Source organism: Tiliqua scincoides, chromosome 1, assembly GCF_035046505.1.
Source record: "Tiliqua scincoides isolate rTilSci1 chromosome 1, rTilSci1.hap2, whole genome shotgun sequence".
Taxonomy (NCBI): Eukaryota; Metazoa; Chordata; class Lepidosauria; order Squamata; family Scincidae; genus Tiliqua; species Tiliqua scincoides.
In genome coordinates, this window is record NC_089821.1 from 47,447,924 (window position 1) to 47,470,306 (window position 22,383).

Consider the following 22,383-nt stretch of genomic DNA (forward strand, 5'->3'; position numbering starts at 1 on the left):
TGTTTTTATTGCAGCTCCCCTCCACTTACTGAGAAAGAGGTTGAGGTAAGTTAAATCTTTGTTACTTAAAGAGCTTTAAGAGAAATGGTTATTAGGCTTTGTGGGTTGAATGCTATGGTGGAGGGAGGCAATCAGGAGGCTTGAGGGAAAATATTTTCCCTTTCCTGTCCCAAGCCTCGCAATTGGACCCTATAAACCTCTCATCCGACAGTGGGTGTCCTTGGACCTGCTCCAGCACTTTAGCTAGCTCAAGTTCAAAGAGAAAAAGGGGGTATCTCGGTTTGCTCTCAAGGGGATAGCATCAGCAGCAAGTCACTTGTGCTGGGTGTTACCCCTTCCCACCATGACATACCTCCCCAGCCCTTCACCCATTCCATCCACCGCACCACCATTGGCAAGCCTTCTTCCCACTGATGTACTTGGAGCCTCTGCAATATGTTTGGTGGTAGTCTGGGAGCATGTGACTATACGTGTTTCTGGATCATCATTTGCAATGGCCTGAAAGCACGTTCTGTCACCAGAACATTAGTTCCAGTGTTGGCACATAAGTTTCAGCCATAAGTTTTGCCTGTTTTCAAGGAATATCATACCTTGCATTAAAGTTTAGGTGACAATTATATTTTCACTATCTTCCATTACTTTAGTGGAAGATAAATAGTAGGATGGAGGACACATCCATGTAATGTAGGTGTGTGCTTCAGAATGGCATGCTGTTTTTTGAAGGAAGCTGTTCTTGATCTATCATACTGAGATTTTTGAATAGCCGTCAGTTTGGTTTATCTAGCAGAACTTTCTGCCAAGATGTCTACAAAAAACAAGTCAAGGAGTCATGAGAGGCTTCTGTTTTTTGACCATCAGTGTTATCACCATTTTGTGTATTATCAAATATTAACATGTCAGCAGCTCTCTCTCTCTATCAAATAACAGTGCTGCATGGGGTTCCCAGTTCCTTTCTGATAGAATTGCAGAACCAGCCTGACTAAGGGGTTAGACTATGCGTTGCATTAATAATGTGCTTGGCCGTGACATGTTTACTTTTTACTTGCTAAATAGCAGCAGCAGGAGCACAATCTGGTTAATGGCTGTGGCATGAAGGGAAGGAAGCATAATCCTTTGCCCCTGCTGAAGTTCATATCAGTTCCCTGTCCCTGGTCATGGTTGCTATTTAGAAAATTTAAAAAATGAGCATGATGTTGTCAAGCACATTATTAATGTAATGTGTAGTTGGTCCTATAATAATAATAACAACTACTTAGTATTTATATACCACCTTTCTGGTCATCAGATTACTCCTCTGACTTTATTCAAGGCGGTTTACATAGGCAAGCGTTTCTAAATCCCTCAAGGGGATTTTTACAATCATAAAGGTTCTCTCTTTCAAGAACCAACAACATTTCAGAATGGATCTTCCTGGTTTGGTCTCACTTCTGGCCTCCAGTTCTCCCACACAGGCTGGCAAGCAGCTCCATCTCTCACATGGAGGGCAGCCAAGACACTTCTTGCTCACACTAAGAGCAGGTGGAATCACTCAGCTGGGCTTGTCAGCTGCTTCAAGGTCTCACCATTCTCAGCCGTTCAGGGAGCTGCCAGTGTCCTCAAACTGGAGCCCTTCTGATGTTATCTTTGGGCTAACGGGGGCTCTGCCCTCTAGACCAGACCTCCTGGCCATCTGCCTTTCTCCTAGTGGCAAGACTGCTAGATTTGGGTGACTCAGGGTTTATTTGTGGGGTACCGAAGAGCACAAACTTCATTTTCTACTATAGGGAGGTCGTGGACTTTGCATAACACAGCACAACCTTGGAGAATTTGTAATGAATGGTGTCCTGGCTTCTTGTAGCTGGATTGAAGCTTAGTCAGCTTCTCAGAATTAGAGATTTCCAAAATGGAGAATATGACTTCCAAGAGGACATGAGATGTGGCACTTCCTCTCTTTTCAGAAATTAATCCCTACCAAAAACTTATTTGCTTCTAAGTACGGTTCCTGTTTTCCAATTGTATCACAGTGAGATTTCATTTTTCCCCCTCAAATAGAGTGTGTTTGTACAGCTTTCGTTGGCTTTCAGAAATGATAGTTATACTTTGGAATCAAGAATTAACCAGGCAGAGAGAGAGAGAAATCTTGCTGAGGAGAACACAGAGAAAGAATTGAGCAACTTTAAAGTAGCTATTACGGTAAGAATTTCCATGGTTGAACTTTCATTGGCATTTATGTTTGTAAGGATTCAGTAAGCTTAACACAGTTACATCTGATTTTAAGAGTATTACTGATCTGTTTCCAAAACCTATTCATTGTTGATTGTGTAATTCTTATACAAGCAGAAAGTTTAACAGTGTTGTAAAAGGTATAAAATAACAAACTTTACAATAAGTAAGAGAGAATTCTTGCCTCACTGAGTGGAAGGTGTTTTTTGCTTGGATTGAGAATTGTAAAGATGCCTCCATGTACGGCTGCAAGCCAACATGTTGTACAAAACTCAAAATAAGTTCCACAGTCCAGGAGCGCAGTAGGTTATTTTTCAGAACCTGACCTTGGGTAAAATCAGACAAAATTTTAGTCAGATTCCCCCCTAAGTTTTAATCTCCCCCCTCCCCACTTATCCAAGGATCAAAGAAAATTCCATGATTTTTGCTCAAAACCTTCCCTCAAGGTCGACTTAAGGTGAGTGTCTGCAATGGTACCTGAAGTCTTATTTATGCTGGCAGTTTTTAAAATAATGCAGCCGATTAGCTGCTAATTAATTACTAATAAGCAATCCTGTTAGTTGCTGGCAGCTTCCTGTAGGGGGTGGGAGTCTGGAAAAGAGCAGCCAATGAAGTTGACCGTTGAGCTCCTGGGGTTCAGGCTGATAACAATGGTGCTGCTTCCGTAGGGCTCAGAGCAGAGGCAGGCACGGTAAGTGACTGTTAACAGCCACATCCCCCTCACCCCAAGGTGGGAAAAGACAGAGGCACCCTTGTTTCTGGATGTCCTTGAAAGTTTGGACACTACAATGGACTATAGAGGCCCCCTCTAAGTTCACTCCCAAAGGCAGAAGATAAAAGAAAGAAAATGCGCTCACAGAAAGGGCGGTTGCTGCTTTCTCAGTTTCCTTGCCAGCATCTTTGTTTTCATCATTCTTTCTCAGCCATTGCCACATTAGCCTCTCCCACTCCCAGTAGTCTTCCTCCTCAACCCTCCCCCTACACTATCTTGGGCAATCCTTCATCAACATGAGTGTTCAATGACTTTTCTCCTAACTTATATCCATTACGTTGATTCCTGTGGAGAAAAATATTTTAATCATTTTTTTAATACATGTGCAGATTTCTGGGAATGCAACTCACATGTAAATCAAACGTTGCCTATATATGTTTCAATTGAATAATTCTGTTGCCGAGTTTACAGTTTGCTACATAGAAGTTTGGCTCCTTATTTGCATATTTTCTTCCTACATTCATGTCCAAACAAAATGCCCAGAGCTTCCTGGAGCTTGCCCCTAAACATAAAAGGGTAGTTGTTGCTCTGCACTGTGTTGAGTGCTCAGAGGCAGGGGCCTAATACTTGACCTCAGGTGACCTGTGGAGAATCAGCTGCATGGAATGAGCTCTTCTTGTTGGCATCCTTCAGTCTCGGAAGACTATGGCGTCACGCTCTGATTGGTGGCTCTGGAACAGAGTGTCCTCTCCAGTGCACGAAGCCTGGGTAAAGTAGGTATGGAGGATAGGCTGTTACCCATGCAGCAAATCCCCCCTCTCCACGTCGCTGAAATGGTCCAATGGAAAGGCAGAGGCCAATATGGTTGGTTATAGCGGCATCGCAGGAGTTGCCAGAGCGTGACTGTGTTCAGCCATGAACTGCCTCAGGGACTCCTGCTCCGGATTTTGCCTCGAGGTTGACTCCTGGAGCCTTTTCCATAACTGGATGTAGCCACAAGGCAGTGGAGGTTTGGGATCAGAGTTTTCCTTCTCTCAGATGAGCTACCTTCCCAGGCTATTGAGTCCCATCTACCCGGTGGCTGTTTAGTCGCCTCTTACGACAAGTACAGCCAAACTGAGGGCCTATTCTTATCCCCAGCCCCCAGGCTGAGGAGCTCTTCTAATCCCTGAGAAATGCCCCAGGCAAACACACTCAAAGATGAAGGAAAGGAACAAGGAATATTGTATAGTGGGCTGCCATAACTCCATGTAGTTGTAATTCTGTATCATATTTTATCTTCTATCTGGTTTCTTTTAGAAGTAAGAGGGAACATTTCATTAAGAATTTATTATGTTTGTCTGTCACTAAAGAGCAGATATTGGATTTGATAGGGAACTACTCTCTCCAAGATGGCTCCTCTTCCACTTTCAGTTCTTGAAACTCTGTACCTCTGCAAATGTTATTCTTCTGCAGACATAGTATAAACTACTGTCATAATGCAATATTACAACCAATTCACACATATGTTTTCTCAGCTTGTGTTTGCTGTAATTATTGCTTGGATACCCAGAAAAATGTTGCTTTCTTGACAACACCAGGCCATGTTTACCAGTCTTCAACATGCTTCCTTTCCATGGGTATCAATGGCTTAGGTTTTACTCTAAGGAGTGCAATTACTGTCAAGTGCTATTCTGCTTTGTTTTACCTCCCCCCATCTTCCACATAATGGGGATTATTCTTTTGTTAAGTCTTAATGTAACTGAAAAATGTAAATCTGCTTTTAAATATAGATCATGTATGTGATCAAAGCTGATTCATGTTTAAGGATGCTGCACCTGTAGAGTTGGGTGCAGCCATTCTGAAATGTCTATACTAAAGGCAATTCCATGCCTCCAATCCACAACAGTGTGAAAACTATTATTGTCATATTGGACAGGGCACTGCTCTTCTGTCATTTGATGAAGCTGCTATATACACTCATGTGTGAAAAATTTCAAGAAGTCCAGTACTGACATCAGCAAAGTTTCATGCTGATTCATGAAGAAAAGATTAAACATTATTAAAATAATAGCAGGATTGTCCACTCTTCTTGCTCTGTAGCTTGCTTACTAACCCACCTCTGATAAGAAAAGCAGAGTAGGGCTGTTCAATTTGCCTTAGTCTTAACAGTAAAATCTCTTATTAGACTTGCCAGGAAGAGCAGCAAAATGAAGAAATTTGAGGAAGAAAGAATTAGGAAGATTGTATGTTTACATTTTCAAAGCTACACTTGAGGATTATCTGTTCCTTTTCAAATTCAGAAGAGCTTCATGTTGGCAGCCTACTCTTCATTACTTGTGGTTGTTTAGAGAATTGTAAGATTAACAGGGCATCAAATGTCTTTTGCTTTAATCGACAGATGGTTGTAAATTTTAATAAATATTTAATTCCACAAGTCGCCAGTGTTTTAGCTGGGCGCTTACTGATAATTGTCCTGATCCAGAAGGTCATGCGGCAAACTGCAGATGTGCAGTTGGATTTAGAGTTAGTTGAGTCCTCAAGCAAGTCCCCGCTCTATCCAACAAGTCACCACTAAAACTTGGAAGATTCAGAAGTGGCCTCTAAGAAATATGGTGTGCAGGGAAAGAGGATCTGGGTCATGATCTTTCTGAGTTGTCTTTGTATTGATAATTTAGAGGAAAAAAGTCCCTTAACCTAGGATCATGCATAAACTTATGTAACTGATTAATAGTGATAGTGACAGTACCAAGGAATGCAGCATTTAAACTGTTTAAATAGCATCCAGCTACCTGGTTTCCTGTTAACATTGCCCCTTTTTATTTTTTTGGAAACAGTGAATTATGTCAGTTTCAAGGTTTTGCACTACTTAATGTGGATGTGCATTACTTAAACATGTTTTTAAGCCTAGTTGGAACTGCTCCACAGCAGGCGATGATCAAAGATCATCTGGAAGCATGTTCCAGAGTTTCAGTGCCACAACACCCTGTTTCTCACCACCATCCCATTTACCTTGGATGGCAGTGGAACTCTTAGTAGGGCCCTGCCAGATGACCTAAAGGGATGAGCCAGACTATATGGGAATAGGCAATCCCAAAGGTCCCCTGGTCCCAGGCTATATAGGGCTTTGTAGATCAAAACCAGTGCCTTGAATTGGACCCAGAAACAAATTGGCAACCAGTGCAATCATTGGAGCAGTGGCCTGACAGAATCAAACCACCAAGCCCCAGTAAGCACACATTACAGTAACCACACAGAATGTAGATGCATTCCGAATAAGCTACAGTTTCTATACTGTCTTCAGGGGCAGCCCCATGTAGATTGCTACTGTAGTCTAACAGCGCAATTCTATCTTGCACTGGAACAGGCAATCCAGGGGGCCTGCGCTGTATCCAGCGCAAGATAGGGGCCCAAAGTGGCTCAGCCAGAGGTAAGGGAAAACACCTTACCTCGGGGTAAGCCATCGCAGCCCCAATGGGTCTCCATGGACTTGTGCATAAGGAGGTGGCATAAGTCTGAGGTGAGCAGAGTGGCTTGCAGTTGTTCCACGCTGCTTGGAGAACAGGGTTGGGATCCAGCATAACAGCCAGGTTCCAGCCCCACCTCCCATTCCCCACCTACCTGTCCCCAGGACCGCCCTCCCCCTGCCCTCCCCCCACCCTGGAATGCCTCCCTCTCACCTCCTCCCCACCCTCCCCAAACCTTTGCATTGGCCAAGATTGGCCAATGCAAGCCTCCCTGTCGAGGTCAGTGCAGAGGCTGGATTCAGCCTCTGCAAGCCAGCGCGCGTCCCTGCACCAGCCCAGCCAACTCTCAAGGAGATGTAAATGTGCCTTACGGCACATTTGCGACCCTCCTGGGACGGCGCAAGGGACTTGCACTGGCCCAAGAACTCCTGAAGATTGCGCCCAAAGTGTGATGTAACTAAGGGGTGGATCACCATAGCCAGATCCAATTGACCTGGGTATGGTCACAGGTGATACAGCAGCCAAAGCTGAGCAAAGGCCCCCCTGCCCCGGGACCACAGCCGCCACTTGGCCATTCGTGAGCAGTCATGAATTAAGCAGGACTCTCAGGCTGTGGACCTGCTCCTATAGGGGGAGGGCTATCCCCATCCAGCATGAGGTACCAATCTAACACCTGAGTTGTGGTTTTCTGGATCAGGAGAACCTCTGTCTAATCCAGGTTTAATCGCAGTTTATTAACCCTCATCCAGGTCCCAGCTGCTTCTAGACAGCACTCCAGGATTTCAGCTACCCCCCTTGGTATTTGGTGGAAAGAGTTGGCTGTCATCAGCATATTGATGACACTCTGTTCCAAATCACTGCTCACTTTAAGAATAATCACATGTATTCTAAACCATGAGGGAAGCAAGAAGCTGCTTCAGCATATAAAAGCATATGCTGTACCACTGAATTAAGGCCCATAAATAAGGATTAAGTGAGCCAAAAAGTGTTCAGACCATCCTCATACCAAGTCAGTAAGTTAATCCATTCACATCGGAAAGCCTACATAGTATCTGAAATCCTTAGCCAGTTTTCTAAGGGCACAATCCTAACCAACTTTCCAGCACCAAGGTAAGGACAATGCAACTCCGAGGTAAGGGAACAAACATTGCCTTACATTGCGGAGGCTTCCACGACCTCCCCCCAGCTGCAGGATGCAGCACATGTCCCACTGTCACAGTTATGCCAGTGCTGGAAAGTTGGTTAGGATTGCGCCCTAAATAGTATAACTACATTTTTGGGGGTACTGTATAACTATCCTTTTTAAAAGAACCTAAGTTATGGTCTGGTATTTGAAACTTCTTTTTCAATGTGAAATGCTGATTTTCTTATTCTTTAATAGGTGTGATATTTAGAAAATAAGATTTTGCTATGGTTGGTGCCTGTAGTGGAATTTCAATCATTGTGCAGGTTTTGGAAACAGTTGGCAGTTATATAACTGCAGTGGAGGATGCTTTCTGTTAGTTGCTCAAAACTTTTTTAAATAACACCTTTTCTTGGCACCTCCAAAGGACCACCAAGGGTCTGCTCTGGAACTGTGAATCACAATGACTATTTCTGTCAGACTTGCTCCTTGATTTGATACATTAATGCATGCTATCATTTCAGTCTTCAGCTTCCTTATGGCATCACTCTGAACACAGAGACATGTACCAGAAGTTGTTAGAGGACATTGCTGTGTTGCATCGTTTGTCCTCTAGATTATCCAGTCGGGCTGAGATGGTTGGCGCTGTTCGCCAGGTAAGACTATTAAGGTCAAATATCTTCTATCTTCCCTGACTTCCTTACTTGAAATTAGCATATTTTATGGGAAACTACCACCACAACCCAGAGGAATACACATGCCCCTAAGAAGCCTCCAAACTATGTGTATGAACACAAATGAACAGTTCTCATGCCATACCTTCAAACTACTCCTTCAACTCATGGTTACTATGGTAACCATGGTTTACCATACATACCATTACATACCATCCATACCATACCATTACAAACTCATGGTTTGGCACTTCTGTGCTATCTAGTTATAAAACAGAAGTGCCCCAATATAAATGTGCACGTGATCCTCCAGCAAGCAATACATGTGCCTTTGGCATTCTTGGTTCACTGGTGGTGCATCAATAACCAGAATAATTGGAGTCACTCCTTGATTAGGACCTTATGTCCTAATTATGCAGTTAGCTGCTGTCCCTAGATGTACCTTGAGGAGAAAGTAGATGTCCTGTGGATAAAGTTGGAATTGTTTGGTAGTACAGGTGGGGCCTCCATATCTGCAGATTTTGTGTGTGGATCTGACTCAACGTGCGTCCCCTGGACCTGCGTTGAGCCAGATTTGGCCCAACCCGAGTCTTCTGAAGGTGACTAGAGCTGCACTCCTGTGTCCTCCAGAAGGTGAAGCCCACAGAGGTTGTGTGCATCTGCCCACAGGCTTCGTGAACATCCATCCACAGCCCCCTCAGAAAATCAGAAGTGACTTTTTTGGCCTAAAATGGCCATTCTGAAACCCACAGAGGTTGTGGGCGGAAGCACAAAGCCTCTGCAGGGTTCAGAAAGCCCTCTAAAGGTGACCAGAGCACATTCAGTCACCTTCATAGGCTTTAGGGGCCAAAACTGTGGATTTGCTTAACTGCAGTTTTCAGTATCCACAGGGGGTGGGGTTCCGAGAAGGGATCTCTCGCGGATACCAAGGTCCCATCCCTGTGAAGAACTGCTTTTTTTTCTATCCCATGTGCACACTAGTAGAGCACTGATCTCAGCCCCATTCTGACTGGATTCGACTTGGCTCGTAGTAGTTCCTCATCTTAATAAGCTATTGGAGAAACAGCTTCTGGACATTATTGCCCAGACCTTTTAGATGTTAACTAAGCAAATGACTAAAGAAAAGGTAATTGCCTCTCTTGAAACTGCACAATAGCAATTTCCTTACAAAATTCATCTGCTTTTGTCTGTGGAAGGTAAGATTGATCTGAAAAGCTCTTGCTGAGAGAGGTGGCAATACATGTTTTATTAATCGTATATTGGTTTTATTAATCTCAGTCTTCCTGGATTTTGGGGACATCAGCCATTTGCTTCGTGTTGAAAATATTCTCTGTCTGTTGCTGCATCTCTTCTTTGCAGGAGAAACGCATGTCAAAGGCCACTGAAGTTATGATGCAATATGTGGAGAATTTGAAGAGAACGTATGAAAAGGATCATGCTGAGCTCATGGAGTTTAAGAAACTTGCCAATCAGAACTCTAGCAGAAGTTATGGCTCCCCTGGTAAAAACCATCTTTAGCTCCCAAAGTTTTAAAAAAATGACTGCATTGCTATCTGTTATTGCAGGGAACTCCCATATCTACATGGGTACAAAAGCAGATCATTCAGATATTTGACAAAATAGAATTTTAGTAGTTGAATAAAGTTGCACATCTTCTGATTAAATATTTTATGCAACAGTGCACATTGGTCTATTAAAGAGCAAGGATCTTAATGTATTTATACATAAAGGATCTGATATGTCTGGGAATCATACTATATTGAATGGAAATCATTCCGTTATCTGTTATAGCAAAAGAATCATTCTTAAACCTGTATAATATCAAGTATTGCATTAGGTGCACATAATCAGTATAAAATAGCACTGCTGAAAGAAAATTATCCTGTTTGGTATTTCAGTGGCATTCATGTTTTCTAACAATTTCTGTTTTTGCTGTTTGTTTTTAATGATCCTTGGTGCAGATGATGGTGTGCCCCGTACTTCTAGATCTATGTCTCTTTCTGTTGGAAAGGTATTATTATTATTAACAGTATTTATATACTGCTTTTCAACTTAAAGTTCAGAAAGCGGTTTACAGAGAATAATCAAATAACTAATGGTACTGTTCCATGTTTTAAAGAAATGAAGCTGCTTAAAGAAGTCTAAATGTACTATTGTCCTGTGTTAAAAATTCCAGGGGCTAGGATAACCACATGGCCCAAAATATATCATACTGGTGTCCCAAAAACAGAAGTGGAGAAATCAGATTAGTGCATTGATAGTGCAGTCCTATTGAGGCATTCCAGCAGTATAGTGGTCCCTGCGCCAACTGAGAGTGTAGCAAATGTGCCTCAAAGCACATTTGCAGCACCCAGAGAGTAAGCAGCACCAGCGGGGAGGCCTTCACTGCCCCACCAGCACTGCACCCTAAAGAATAACTGACAGCAGAGGTAAGAGATGCGGATGGGCAGCAGGAGTGATGGGGGGGAGGAGATGCGGATGAATGGAGAGAGGGAGGGGTGTTTCTGGGCAGGTGGAGGGCAGAATGGGGGATGGATCAGGCCCAGGAAGGCAGCAGGATCAGCAGAGTGAACAACTATATCCTATCCTCCCTTCCGGGTCTGGACACCCTCCACAGGGCTGCTCAGACTTGTGCCAGTTAAATAGCTGGCACAGATCCAAGTATCTCCACTTGGCAGGCTGGGGTATTACTCAGGGTAAGGGGAAAAATATCCCCTTACCTCAAGGGGTCCTCCAGCCTGCTCCTAAGCTATGCTGCATACAGCTTAGGCCGTGCTGCGTCAATGCAACTTAGAATTGCGCTCTGAGTTCTATACAGGCACTAGCTTTTAATTATAAGTGGAGGTGTAGTTAGAAGAATCCCTCCCTCTGGTTCTGATGAATCTTTCAATGTTCTAAAAATCTAAGGCATCCACAGTTAATATTTGCCAGCCCAGGACTAGAGAGTTTTTCAACAAAGTATATCACACACTTTGGGAGCAATCCTAACCCCTTATATCAGTGCTTTCCAGCACTGACATAAGGGCAATGCAGCTCTGAGGTAAGGGAACAAACATTCCCTTACTTTGAGGAGGGTTCCGTGAGTGACACCCAACTGCAGGATGCAGCACATGTCCCATTGGCGCCTCTATGCCAGTGCTGGAAAGCACTGACATAAGGGGTTAGAATTGCACCCTTTGTTGCATATCAGATGTGGAAAGTATCCCAATAAACATGATTGACTGACTCTAAAACAATCATTTAAATAAAAGGAAGCCTGAATTTGTTTCAAAAGCACATGATTTCTAAAAGAAACCCTCAGAATTGCAGGGAAAAGGAAATAGGCACTAGGTAGGCACTAATAGCTGGGATCAAGCAATCTACAACTGTGTTGCAGGAACATAACATAACCTCCTAGTTGGCTTCTCATGGAAGGTGTAGTTGTGACATTTAGTGTTCAAGTGTCCTGGGAAACAGGCTGGACAGCTAGCTGAGATGTTGGCCTGGTACAATTCATGTCATCCTTCAGATATACCTGTTCCCCCTTGCAAGAAAACCCTTCCACAAAGAGCATTTTTAGTCTTATGAACATCCTATTATCCACCTTAACTGAGATGAATCTTCTAGACGTCTTCCTGTGTTTCTGTTAAGTGTAGTTGTTTTTCCATGTCCATACTGATCCATCTGCCAAAGCTGAGTCATAAGAACATAATGGTAATTAGTCAAATGTAAGCAATTAACGTATCCCAATAAATCTCATCCAGGCAAGAAACATGGCAGCCTAACAGCTGATCAGGGCTGACAATTTTAACAAAGAGTTCCTTCCTGACCCTCAGTGAATAGCCATCCAGAGTCCAGTGGCTGCTGTGAACCCAGTTGGGTGGTTTGCACTGTCTTCCTGCCTGTCTCAATGGACAGCTGAACGAAAGTAGCTGAACAAATGGACCTTGTATAGTAGGGATGAGGCCAAGGGAATAGTTCTGTTCTAGCATTGGATTGATTCTGCTTTAGTTCTCATCAGAAATCCAGATTCTGGAATGTCTGGACAAAAAAAGATAACTCTCTTTTCCTTGGGGCGGAAAGGAAGGCATCTAGTCCCTTCCCTCATCCCACCAGGGGGTTAGCTATTGGCAGTGGGGAATTTCTTCAGTGATTGATTCTATTCCACATATTATTGCTAACAAAGGTTAAATTACTAAACTTGCATGCAAGTGTTTTAGTACTTCTGGTTTTGGCCAACCTGTCCAAGGCCAACCTGTCCATGAAGCATCATGAAATCATTGCATAGAGCAGGAAAGTTGGAGAGGTGGTGAACCCCAAGCCCAGTGATTTTCAACCACTGTGCTGAGGCACATTGGTGTGCTGCGAATAGTCTGCAGGTGTGCTGCAGGAGATTGGGAGGAGGTTATATATTAGTAGGGCCACTGAGGGATGTGAGCCTGTCCTCAGTGCAGTGTGACTTGTTTTGTCAAGGCACAAACATCCGGGGTTTTTTTCTTTTCTTTTCTTTTTTAACAATTTTAGTACCTTAGTTTTCCTTTGAGATGAAAAAGGTTGAAAATTGCCATCCCAGCCCATCTGTTTGCTACCCTCTCCAGCCTGCTGTTCCTGCTGGCATTCCAATTCTCTTCTGGTTCACTGAAAGTGAGTTGGAAAAAGATTGCCGCAGCAACAGTCAGTGTTGCTGGAGAAAGAAGGGGAGAAAAACAATTGCCACACCTCTAGGTCATCTTTCCCCACCCAGCCAGCAGCTTACAAAGCACCAAGTAAGAAGGCACAGAAAATCGGGAGCATTGTACCCTTCCCTTCACCTATTTGGCTGCATACTATCCCTGTTTCAAATGAACAAGAGCAGAGCATTCTGGTATCCCAGCATGTTCTACTTTTGTTCATTTGAAATAGGAGTGGCATGGAGGAGGGAGGGTGGGCTCCAAGCTTCAGGTAAGTGAAGGAAGAGGATGGCGAATCTTTCCCCCATCTACAGGGGAGCAGGCAGGCCTGCCCTCCTACTCGCACCCCTCACCCACTTGTTTTACCCATTACCCACTCTCCCCATCTCCTTATCTATTGGTGCGCATGCAGGGACAGTAAAATGGGGAGGGGGGTTCAGACAATGTGGATGCTTAGGTCACCTCTGGATCTGACACCATGAGATTTTGTAGACTTGGTAACAATTGTTAGAAGAAGATAAATATCTAACTGTTGCAGCTATTAGAATAGAAATCATTTATTAATTATCTGTATTAAAGTAGATCTAGAGCCGAACAGTGAATACGAGTCCATTTTTTAAGAATGTTTGCATCCAAAATTTTGTCCTACTGGTTGCTTTGCCCTTACCTGCTGGGTTGTATAACCTGTGGAGATATATGATGTTTTGTAATGTATTTTTCTTCTAGATGCCTCGGAGAAGAGTCAGTGTTGCTGTGGTTTCAAAATTTGAACTTCCAGGACAGCCACCTAGTACACTGCCTGTACCTTTGATGCCATCTTTGGTAACTTTTTAAATTTCTAAAATTCTGCAGAAATCAACTTTTTAAAGAAAAAGATAGGTTTCATGCAGGTGTGACTGCCACATTTTTATAAATCTAAGGGCCAGATCCAACTTTCCAGCGCTGTTGCAGCCGTGCCAACAGGGCATGCACTGCATTCTACGGTGGGCAGGGTTCAGTCACGGAGGCCTCCTCAAGGTAAGGGAATATATGAAAAGTTGGATAATTGGAAAAAGTTGAATAGGATTGGGCCCTAAGGCTATTTGACACATTTTCACTCATGTGAACAAAAATCAAATATTAGATTCACATCAAGAATAAACTGATACAGAGGGTACTTCTGCATGGATGTTTAATCACAGATTTGTCATGCACTCTTTATGAGTGACATCATCCATTATCCTCCTGCATTTTCCCCATGCTTAAAATGTCACATTTAATAACACAGTAAATCTGACTCTTTTGAGAACAGTGGTACAGCAATGCACCTGAACACAAATGTGGACCATTATTAGTGCTAATGTTTCATCTTTTTGAGAGGCACATGAAGACCAGATTCAGCAGATCAGTTCAGAAGCAGAAGGGGTAAAAGGGGGAGAGTCAGTCTACTGTGTCTCTAGAACAATCTGCAGTGCTTCTCAGACTTCTTGGGAGTTTTACTTCTAAGTCTTTGCAGGGGAAGGGGCAAGGGCAGTGACATGATCCCCAGGATCACATTGCTAAGGGGGGTGAGGGAGTGCTTTTACTTACTTAGGGCTGCAGCATGTTACAGGAGTTGCGGGGAGCCCCATGCAGTCCTCTCCTGCATCTGGCAATCAGAGGCAACCTGCCTCTAAATCCAAGAGCTTGCACATACCTACTATGACTTGTAATCCGTAATGAACTTTTCCTCCAGAAATTTGTTCAATCCCCTCTTAAAGGCATCCAGGCAAGATGCCATCACTACTTCCTGTGGCAAAGAGTTCCACAAACTAATTTGTGTGGCACAGAGTTCCATAAACACAAACTAAAAATGTGTATAGGATTACAACCTTAGTGTTTTAAAATGTTGCAAACTGTTTGTGTATGTCTATGTTAAGTACATTGTATAGAAACATAGTCGTTGCTGTCTAAATGAAATTGAATTGACGTCTTTATTCACAGTCTGAGTCTTCAAATGGAAGAAGCCATCAGACATCATCTCCAGTCCTACCAGCACTTATAGAAAAGTGAGTTCACGAGTATTTTTTTTTAGACTTGTTTAGCAGATAATTTATGTAGACCTAAAAAGATCCATTTTCTAAGGTAACAGAATAGGTTCATAGAGTATAGCATTATTACCATACCACATTGGTTTGATCGTAAGCTGTGGTAGGACACACGAAGATTAACATGTGAGTTGCAGACAGGGATAGTATGTCAGCCAAGTTTCTGAAAAGCTGTTAACTGTACTCAGCACAAAATAATGTGAATGTTTGCTAAGTAGTGCAATATTGAATAAAGATGGGAGCAAGGGACACACCCAAGTCATTGTTTCAGGTTCTGACAAAAAATTGCCACTAAGAGTACAGGATGAACTTATGTTTTGGAAGTTAGTGCCTGAATATCCTTCCTTAAAACATCTCAATACACTGGCAGCTAGGGAAAGCACTTTCCCCTCTTTTAGGGGAAAGCACTTTCTCCCTCCTTCAGGAAATGCAACACATTTGGAGGAAATGTCTTGCTGACATTTGGAATTTATGATTATTGATTTTTGAAGGGTAAAGATGGGGCTTAGAATTTGTTTATGTAGTACAGTATATAGATTTTGTATAGGAATACGAAGTTCAGAGAGGTTTTTCTGGGGTCAGGTTCCTTAAGAGAAGCATAGAAGTCTTTCAGTATGAAAATGTCTGTTTGCATACAAGTTGATGGCCAAGCAGCAGTCAGTAGTGCTCAGAAAAGAACTGCAGGTCCTACCAAAATGAAGCTACTAGGCTGCCAGTTTGTGGCTTATGCTTCCACCAGACCTTGTGGCCAAACAAGATGAGATCACAGAGATGTGCAACTGCATCTTGAGTCTCTCTAAATATGGGAATCCACCGCTTAACAACCTTCTGCTTAACAACATACCGCATATATCAGTGTTATTCAAACTATGAGGCGTGGCTCTTTAGGGCGGTGCCAGGAATTCAAAGGGGAGGAGCGGGATGTCCTCTCGCAGCAATACAGTCACACCCCTGGGCAGAATGCAAGCCCATCTTCTGCCGTCATCTGCGCTTTTTTTAAAGCAGAAGAAACAGGAGTTGCTCAGCTGCGAGAGTGGCTGCTGCCACCGCGCCCTCTTCCGAGCATGCTCGGCTTGCAGTCCTTAACCCTCGCTGATCCTTGTCTGGTTGGTTCCTAGTTCCCAGCCTGGGATCGCTTCTTATCAAAGTGAAATCTCTCTTTTCAACCCCCTCCCTCTTCCAATCTCCCCTTTCGATCTCCAAACCTTCCCACTTTCCTCCCCCTCCCCTTAAAGTGTGTTTCCATGCAGTTGGCAAAGGGGGAGGGGAAACACAAGCACACACTTTACTTGACCAGGAGCAGGAAAAGGGTACTGTTTGTAAAGTGATTTATTAATCTTGTTGTTTGACTGAAGAGGAAAGGCTGTATTTTCAAAGTGATGAATCTTGCTATTTGGAGGGAATACTTATCAGCCATTGATGAAGTGATTGCCAGCCCAATCCTATCCACACTTTCCTGGGAGTAAGCCCCATTGACTCTAATGGGACTTACTTCTGAGTAGACATGCATAGGCTTGAGCTGTACATCTCCTAGTATAGGAGACAAATCAGCTTCCTAACCAAACCCTTAACAGCTCTGATATATTTTCATGGTCTGTTTTTGTTTTCCCCACCAGCTGCTGGAAAAATTTAATTTCATTAAATTAATAAAGGGTTCAATCCTATCCAAGGAGAATGGGAAAAATGATTAGTTGGATTGGGGTCCACAGGGGTGTGTGTGTGTAATGTTGGTCAGACTGGTTGTTCAGACTGGTTGTTCACAAAGTTCATCTGATAAAACAATTCTATTGGTATGCTTACAAAGTTTTAAAAAATGAGTCCTCCTGGACCAGACAAAATCTACCTACTCCAGCATCCTGTCTCCAACAGTGATCAGCAGCTGATCATTTATAAAGCATGTATATTGCTGTGTATTAATAATATATTTTAAGATCTGCATTTAATTAATGATTTGATTAATATAATTAATATTAATTTATTAATATTAATATAAATATAATATATAATATTATATTATATTTAATATAGTTAATATTTCTGGCCACTTCCTGTTTAATTATGTCACTTCCAGCCCTCAGGAACATGATGGGGAGTCATGGCCAACAGCCATGGGGGTCAAGGGAGCCACTGGCCAGAAACGTTTGAGTACCACTGGCATATATGACTGTGGTCAAAGCACAACAAAGAAGCTCTTAATGAGGCAGTCAGAACTCCCATAGCCTGCAGCAGAGTGTCTGTTAACACAACAGAGGCCCTTAATGCAAAGAAGAGGCAACCTATCTCCAGTAGCCTGTACAGCCAGCCAGTTTATGGCAGGGAGTGTCTGTTTACACAACAAAGGCACTAGATTGGACTGAATGTTTGCTTAACAACCTAATGGCATAACAACATGGATTGGAGAACATATCCCCGTCGTTAAGTGGCGCACACCTATATTTGCAAATAGCAGTTTTAGAGTGCCCTAATACAGGCTCTTTCAAGGGAGCCATTTTCATCAAGAAAGTGAAGTTGGAGTGGGGAGAAGCTTAACTTCTAGTGCCATGGTCCCAATCCAGATCAGGATTGGGACCATCTGTATACATCATATCTAGTGTAGACAGTAGTCACTTTCATTCATTTAAATTGCTGAACTGCTTGAACCCTGACCTGAAACAACCCCCTATACCAGGAAAACATTAGTGTGCACGAGCTATTTGAAGTAGCTACAAATATAAATGTATTTACTTTGGGCTTGATCCTATCAGGTCAGCGCTGGCCCTCTGCTAATGCTGAGTGTCGCAAACATGCCATAAGGCATGCCTGCAACACTCAATGCCAGCTCAGCACAGGCACCTGCTCAGTGCCATTTTTGGCCGAAAATAGGTAGTGATGATTTTCAGACCCCAGAAGGCCTTCTTTTGGCCAGGGAAGCCGCATGCGGCCTCCCCAGCCCTCAGAAAGCCTTGTGAGGCCAAAAACTGTCGCTTCCAGTTCTTGTCATGAAGTAACGGTTTTTGGCCTCCAGTAGTCCTATTGCAGGGCTCCTCCCTTACCTGGGAGAAGGGGATGAATATCCTCTTCCCCCAAGTAGCTGCTGGCAGGTGGCAGGCTTCTTTGGGCACCGGGCAGCTCAGGATTGGGCTGCCCATGCTGTTGTAAGGGGAGTTCTTGAGGGTGTGAAGATGCCTGGTCCCAAAATAGAGAAGATAAAAAGAGCTAGACATGTAGAGAAGTATAGCAGTTCACTTTTCTAATCTAATTGTGGGAAAACTACAATGAATTCTCTGTTCAGCTTTCTCACTGCAGTCTCTAATACAGGGGTATCAAATTTGTTTCATACAATGAGCCGAATAGCATTAATGGAACCTGTTTGATGCTGGAAGTGACATTATTAAGCAGGAAGTTACATCATTTAGGAGATGATGGCCAGAAATAAGCACTTTGCTCTTACATAGAAACCCATTAGCTAACATAATATGCAAATCAAATTTTCAAATCAAATTAGAACATGCAAATTTTCAAGATATGGGAGAACCCAATTATCATGCTGGGAGAGCCCAATTATTACGCAGGCTGCCCTTTCAGCAGTGCTGTTTCTGTTGAGGTGTCACTTCACAGCTCAACACCAGAAAGGTGCAATGTTTCTCTCACACCTCTTGTGCTTCCCCTTCACCAACAGCATTCCTTGCCTTCTGAAGCCTCCTTCCATCACTCCCTCCCAGTGCCTCACCAGAAGTGGTGCTGCTGAAAGGGCAGTGCTAGGAAAGCACAATTATCACATGGGCTGAATAAAGAGCTTCTGAGGGCTGTATCCGGCCCATGGCCCTTATTTTTTACACCCCTGCTCCAACATATGGCTGGTCTTTGAATCTCTTCCTAACTTTCCACTGTGGAAAGATACGTAATTGGTAGGCATTTGAGTACAATTTGGTTAAAGCTAAATGCTTTTAAATCACATTTGTTTCATTTGGAGATCTTTAAATATGAATATAACTTCTCCCATGAGAGTCACCAGAATTTAAAATGTACTATATATTTGAATGAAAAAGCTCAATTTATTTTCAATTTGCTGTAGCTTTATAGGCTGTGGCCCTATTTATAAATAGATGAGAACATGGCTGTTCTACCAATGATGTATTTGAGGGCCTTAAGAAGGGAATTGTACTTCCATTATCGTGCAAGATAAACATAATGTGTTTCTTCTTAATTTTAAATTTGCCAGTGGAAAATCAAACGGGGATCCTGACTGTGAACCCTCTCCTTCAGCACCAGCGCAGAGCAGCTCGGAAGAGATCAACCCAGAGACAAAGGCCAAAATAGAAGAGGAAGCTTATAACAAAGGGTGAGCATAAGTGTCAACTGAATTATGAAGTAGGATTCTTGTGCGATGGACACTTTATTTATTTATCTAATACAACAGTACACTTACTCTTCTTATTTTATAGGCTATCAGAATGCACGGCTTGCAAAAATAGTAGATGTTTCCTGCTTTGTATTTTCTGCAAAGATAGCATTTTCAGAATAAAAAACTCTTCAGGTTTCTACAACCTAACTTGCACTGGCTTTTTGATTTGGAATCCAGTTACCCAAGTGCATTTCTTTTGAAAAACCCAGTGCCCAAGTGCTTAAGTTGTGTTACCAGCTGTGCATTGCTCCATAAATAGAAAATGACACATTAACTATTTTGGCTCTGGAAACCAAAAATTCCAGCATACAGGATACTTTGCTTGGAAGGCACTTCAGATGGACAATTGTCTTACTGTGTTCTTCTCTTTTCAGCATGTGTTGCCATAGCAGTTGGGGCATCTCTTTTAAATAAACAAAGGCTATAATGCTATACATACTTACTTGACAGTAAACTTTATTGAACACAGTGGGACTTACTTCCAAGTAAGCAGGTTCTCACATTGTGAGATTGTGCTGAACAATACATGATGTCTTTGTAACTACAACAACCTTCTGGAACTAAGAAAAACAATTCAACAAAAGTATAATGGAATAGCTGTGACTCATGATGCATCATTCCCTGAAACTGATTTGACCCTTATTTCCTCTGTTGTATGAAACCAGTTCCACAGCATGATTTTTTTTGTTGTTGAGACAGCCAGAACCTTGAATTACAATATGTTATTCATGAAATATAAAAGTGTGCCTTCTATTCTTGTTTAAAGTTTTGTAACGAAGTGCTAAATGAGAATTGTCCATTTCCAGTATGCCTCCAAACTTATACTGACTTGGTTCCTGCCATTGTACCTCTGGAATCTGTTGTTTAGCAAAAGGCCTGGGCAGTCCCAGTAATAGAATCCTAGTAAGCTATCATGACTGCAACTTAAGTGACCTAATGCAATTTATGTAGAAATCAGTTTGGCACAAACTCCTTTTGCTCTGTTGACTACACATTTCTGGAAGATATGCACAGAAATATGAAGTGTGTTTTCTACAAAATACCAGAATATCAGATCTGTATTTATCAGATACAGAATAAATATCAGAATATTTAGATTGTGAGCCCTTTTGGGACAGGGAGCCATTTAGTTATTTGATTTTTCTGTGTAAACCGCTCTGTGAACTTTTAGTTGAAAAGCGATATATAAATACTGTTAATAATAATAATAATCTGTAAATATCCATGCTGAGTAAATATAAGTAACTGAGGGCCCTGTCCTATCCAACTTACCAATCCTATACAACTGCATCCTGTGGGGAGGGCAGTCACGGAGGCCTTCTCAAGGTAAGGTCACATTACTGCATCAGTTCTAGAAAGTTGGATCAGATTGGACCCTAAGACTTTTACTTTGACTGTGAACGCAGTTTGCAAATGTAAAGATAACTTCCAGATTCAAACCTTAATGTACCTTGCAAAAAAACACACACACCTTTATTCTGAATTTCTTTTCACTCCTATTTTTTTAAAATAAAGGTCTAGTGTTGCTCTAAACCAGTGGTTCTCAAACTTCCCGGGTGCTTTACTCCTGGGGTAAGTCTTTGCAGGGGTGGGGGCAATTAAGCAATCCCCAGGATCGTTCCCTTGCAGGGGAAGGGGAGCTATTTTTAAACAAAACATATGTGCTCTCAGGGTCCGGAGGGTGTAGGGAGCCCCGCAGAGTGCTTGCAGGGCTCCCTGCTGCTTCTAAATAGTGAAAGTTGCAAGCGTGATAAAACCAGAAATTCACTTCCAGCCCTGAGAGTACGTATGTTTAGTTCAAAAATAGCCCCCCTTCCTCCGCAGGGGCATGATCCTGGGGATCGCTTTGCTGCTTTCCCCCTGCCCTCACCCCTTTAAGAGCCTTAAAGGGAACAGGGCAATGTTATATGAGTTGGCGGATCACGACCCACCAGTTTGAGTACCGCTGCTCTAAACAGTCCTTGTAATGGGCTACCCATTAACCAATTGGGCTCAGATGAGATGAAAATCAGCTCTAAATATGTAATTATCAGGTACTTTTTAATGGGGCAGTGGTAATAATGATATTTACATCCTGGTTCTGTGAACCAAGAATCTGAAAATGAAGTAAAAGCGGGTGGCAAGCTAGTCATTTAGGCCATTGTGCTATTTTGGTTGCTAACAGCCGAATCCTAACTAAATTCCTATGTGGCAATGCTGCAGTGCTGGCTAATCTGTATCCGATGGGGGATTTTTGACTGCTGGAGGTCTCCTCAGGATAAGGGGACATTCGTCCCCTTGCCCTGGGGAAACCCAGCAGCAGCTGCTATGGGTCAATTTGGACTTGTGCCAGCAATATCACTAGCACAAATTAGAGTTGATCGAGCAGGCAGATTAGCCCTAGGAAGAGGGTTAGGATTCGACGTGCTCTGCCACTGAACTCAACCCCCTCCTGGGCCCAATCTGTCCTTCTTCTGCCCCATATGCTCCCTGTTCTGCCATTCCCCCATCCTGTTTAGCCTCTGCCCTATTCCACTCCCCCACACTAGGCTCACCTGCTGCTGCTGTGGGACTCCATCACTCTGCTGGTACTCACAGAACTCCAGCCTTCACAGAGACTCCAGCCTTCCCACCTGCTCACCAGCTCCCTGCAGTGCTGCAGAGTGCTTTACAGCGCTTTTGCTGCAACCAGAGCTAGCGGAACACAGGGATTGGGTCATAAGTCATGTGGCATAAATACTGTAGATGGTTTTTAAAAGATGAGAAATACAAACCTGCATTTCTGCACTTAGTTATCAGGAAGGTTTGAAGAAAACCAAAGAACTTGATGAACTGAAAGAAGATGATGAAGAGAAAGTAGACGAAAGCCCCAATGAATGTGACGCGAGTGAAAGTGACAATGAAATAATTAATGAACGCAGGTGAGAAATAGCTATGCTTGGAATGAAAATGAAGTGTTTTAAGTTTGATGAAACATACCTTACCTTATGGAATGTCTGAGACCAGTGGTTTAGTAGGCTGATAAGAACATAAGAACAGCCCCACTGGATCAGGCCATAGGCCCATCTAGTCCAGCTTCCTGTATCTCACAGCGGCCCACCAAATGCCCCAGGGAGCACACCAGATAACAAGAGACCTCATCCTGGTG

At 42.9% G+C, this 22,383-nt stretch overlaps 1 protein-coding gene across 2 annotated transcripts in view; it reads left to right on the top strand.

Moving 5' to 3' along the window:
- IRAG1 (inositol 1,4,5-triphosphate receptor associated 1) overlaps positions 1-22,383 on the top strand; it is a 91,288-nt gene that overhangs the window by 61,319 nt on the left and 7,586 nt on the right. For both annotated transcript variants that reach the window (XM_066639631.1, XM_066639624.1), the window contains 9 exons: positions 15-45; positions 2,032-2,172; positions 8,008-8,139; positions 9,517-9,658; positions 10,119-10,168; positions 13,533-13,628; positions 14,769-14,833; positions 19,074-19,193; positions 22,028-22,156. In XM_066639631.1, the coding sequence (XP_066495728.1) occupies positions 15-45; positions 2,032-2,172; positions 8,008-8,139; positions 9,517-9,658; positions 10,119-10,168; positions 13,533-13,628; positions 14,769-14,833; positions 19,074-19,193; positions 22,028-22,156 (906 nt within the window). The remainder of the gene's footprint in view (positions 1-14; positions 46-2,031; positions 2,173-8,007; positions 8,140-9,516; positions 9,659-10,118; positions 10,169-13,532; positions 13,629-14,768; positions 14,834-19,073; positions 19,194-22,027; positions 22,157-22,383) is intronic.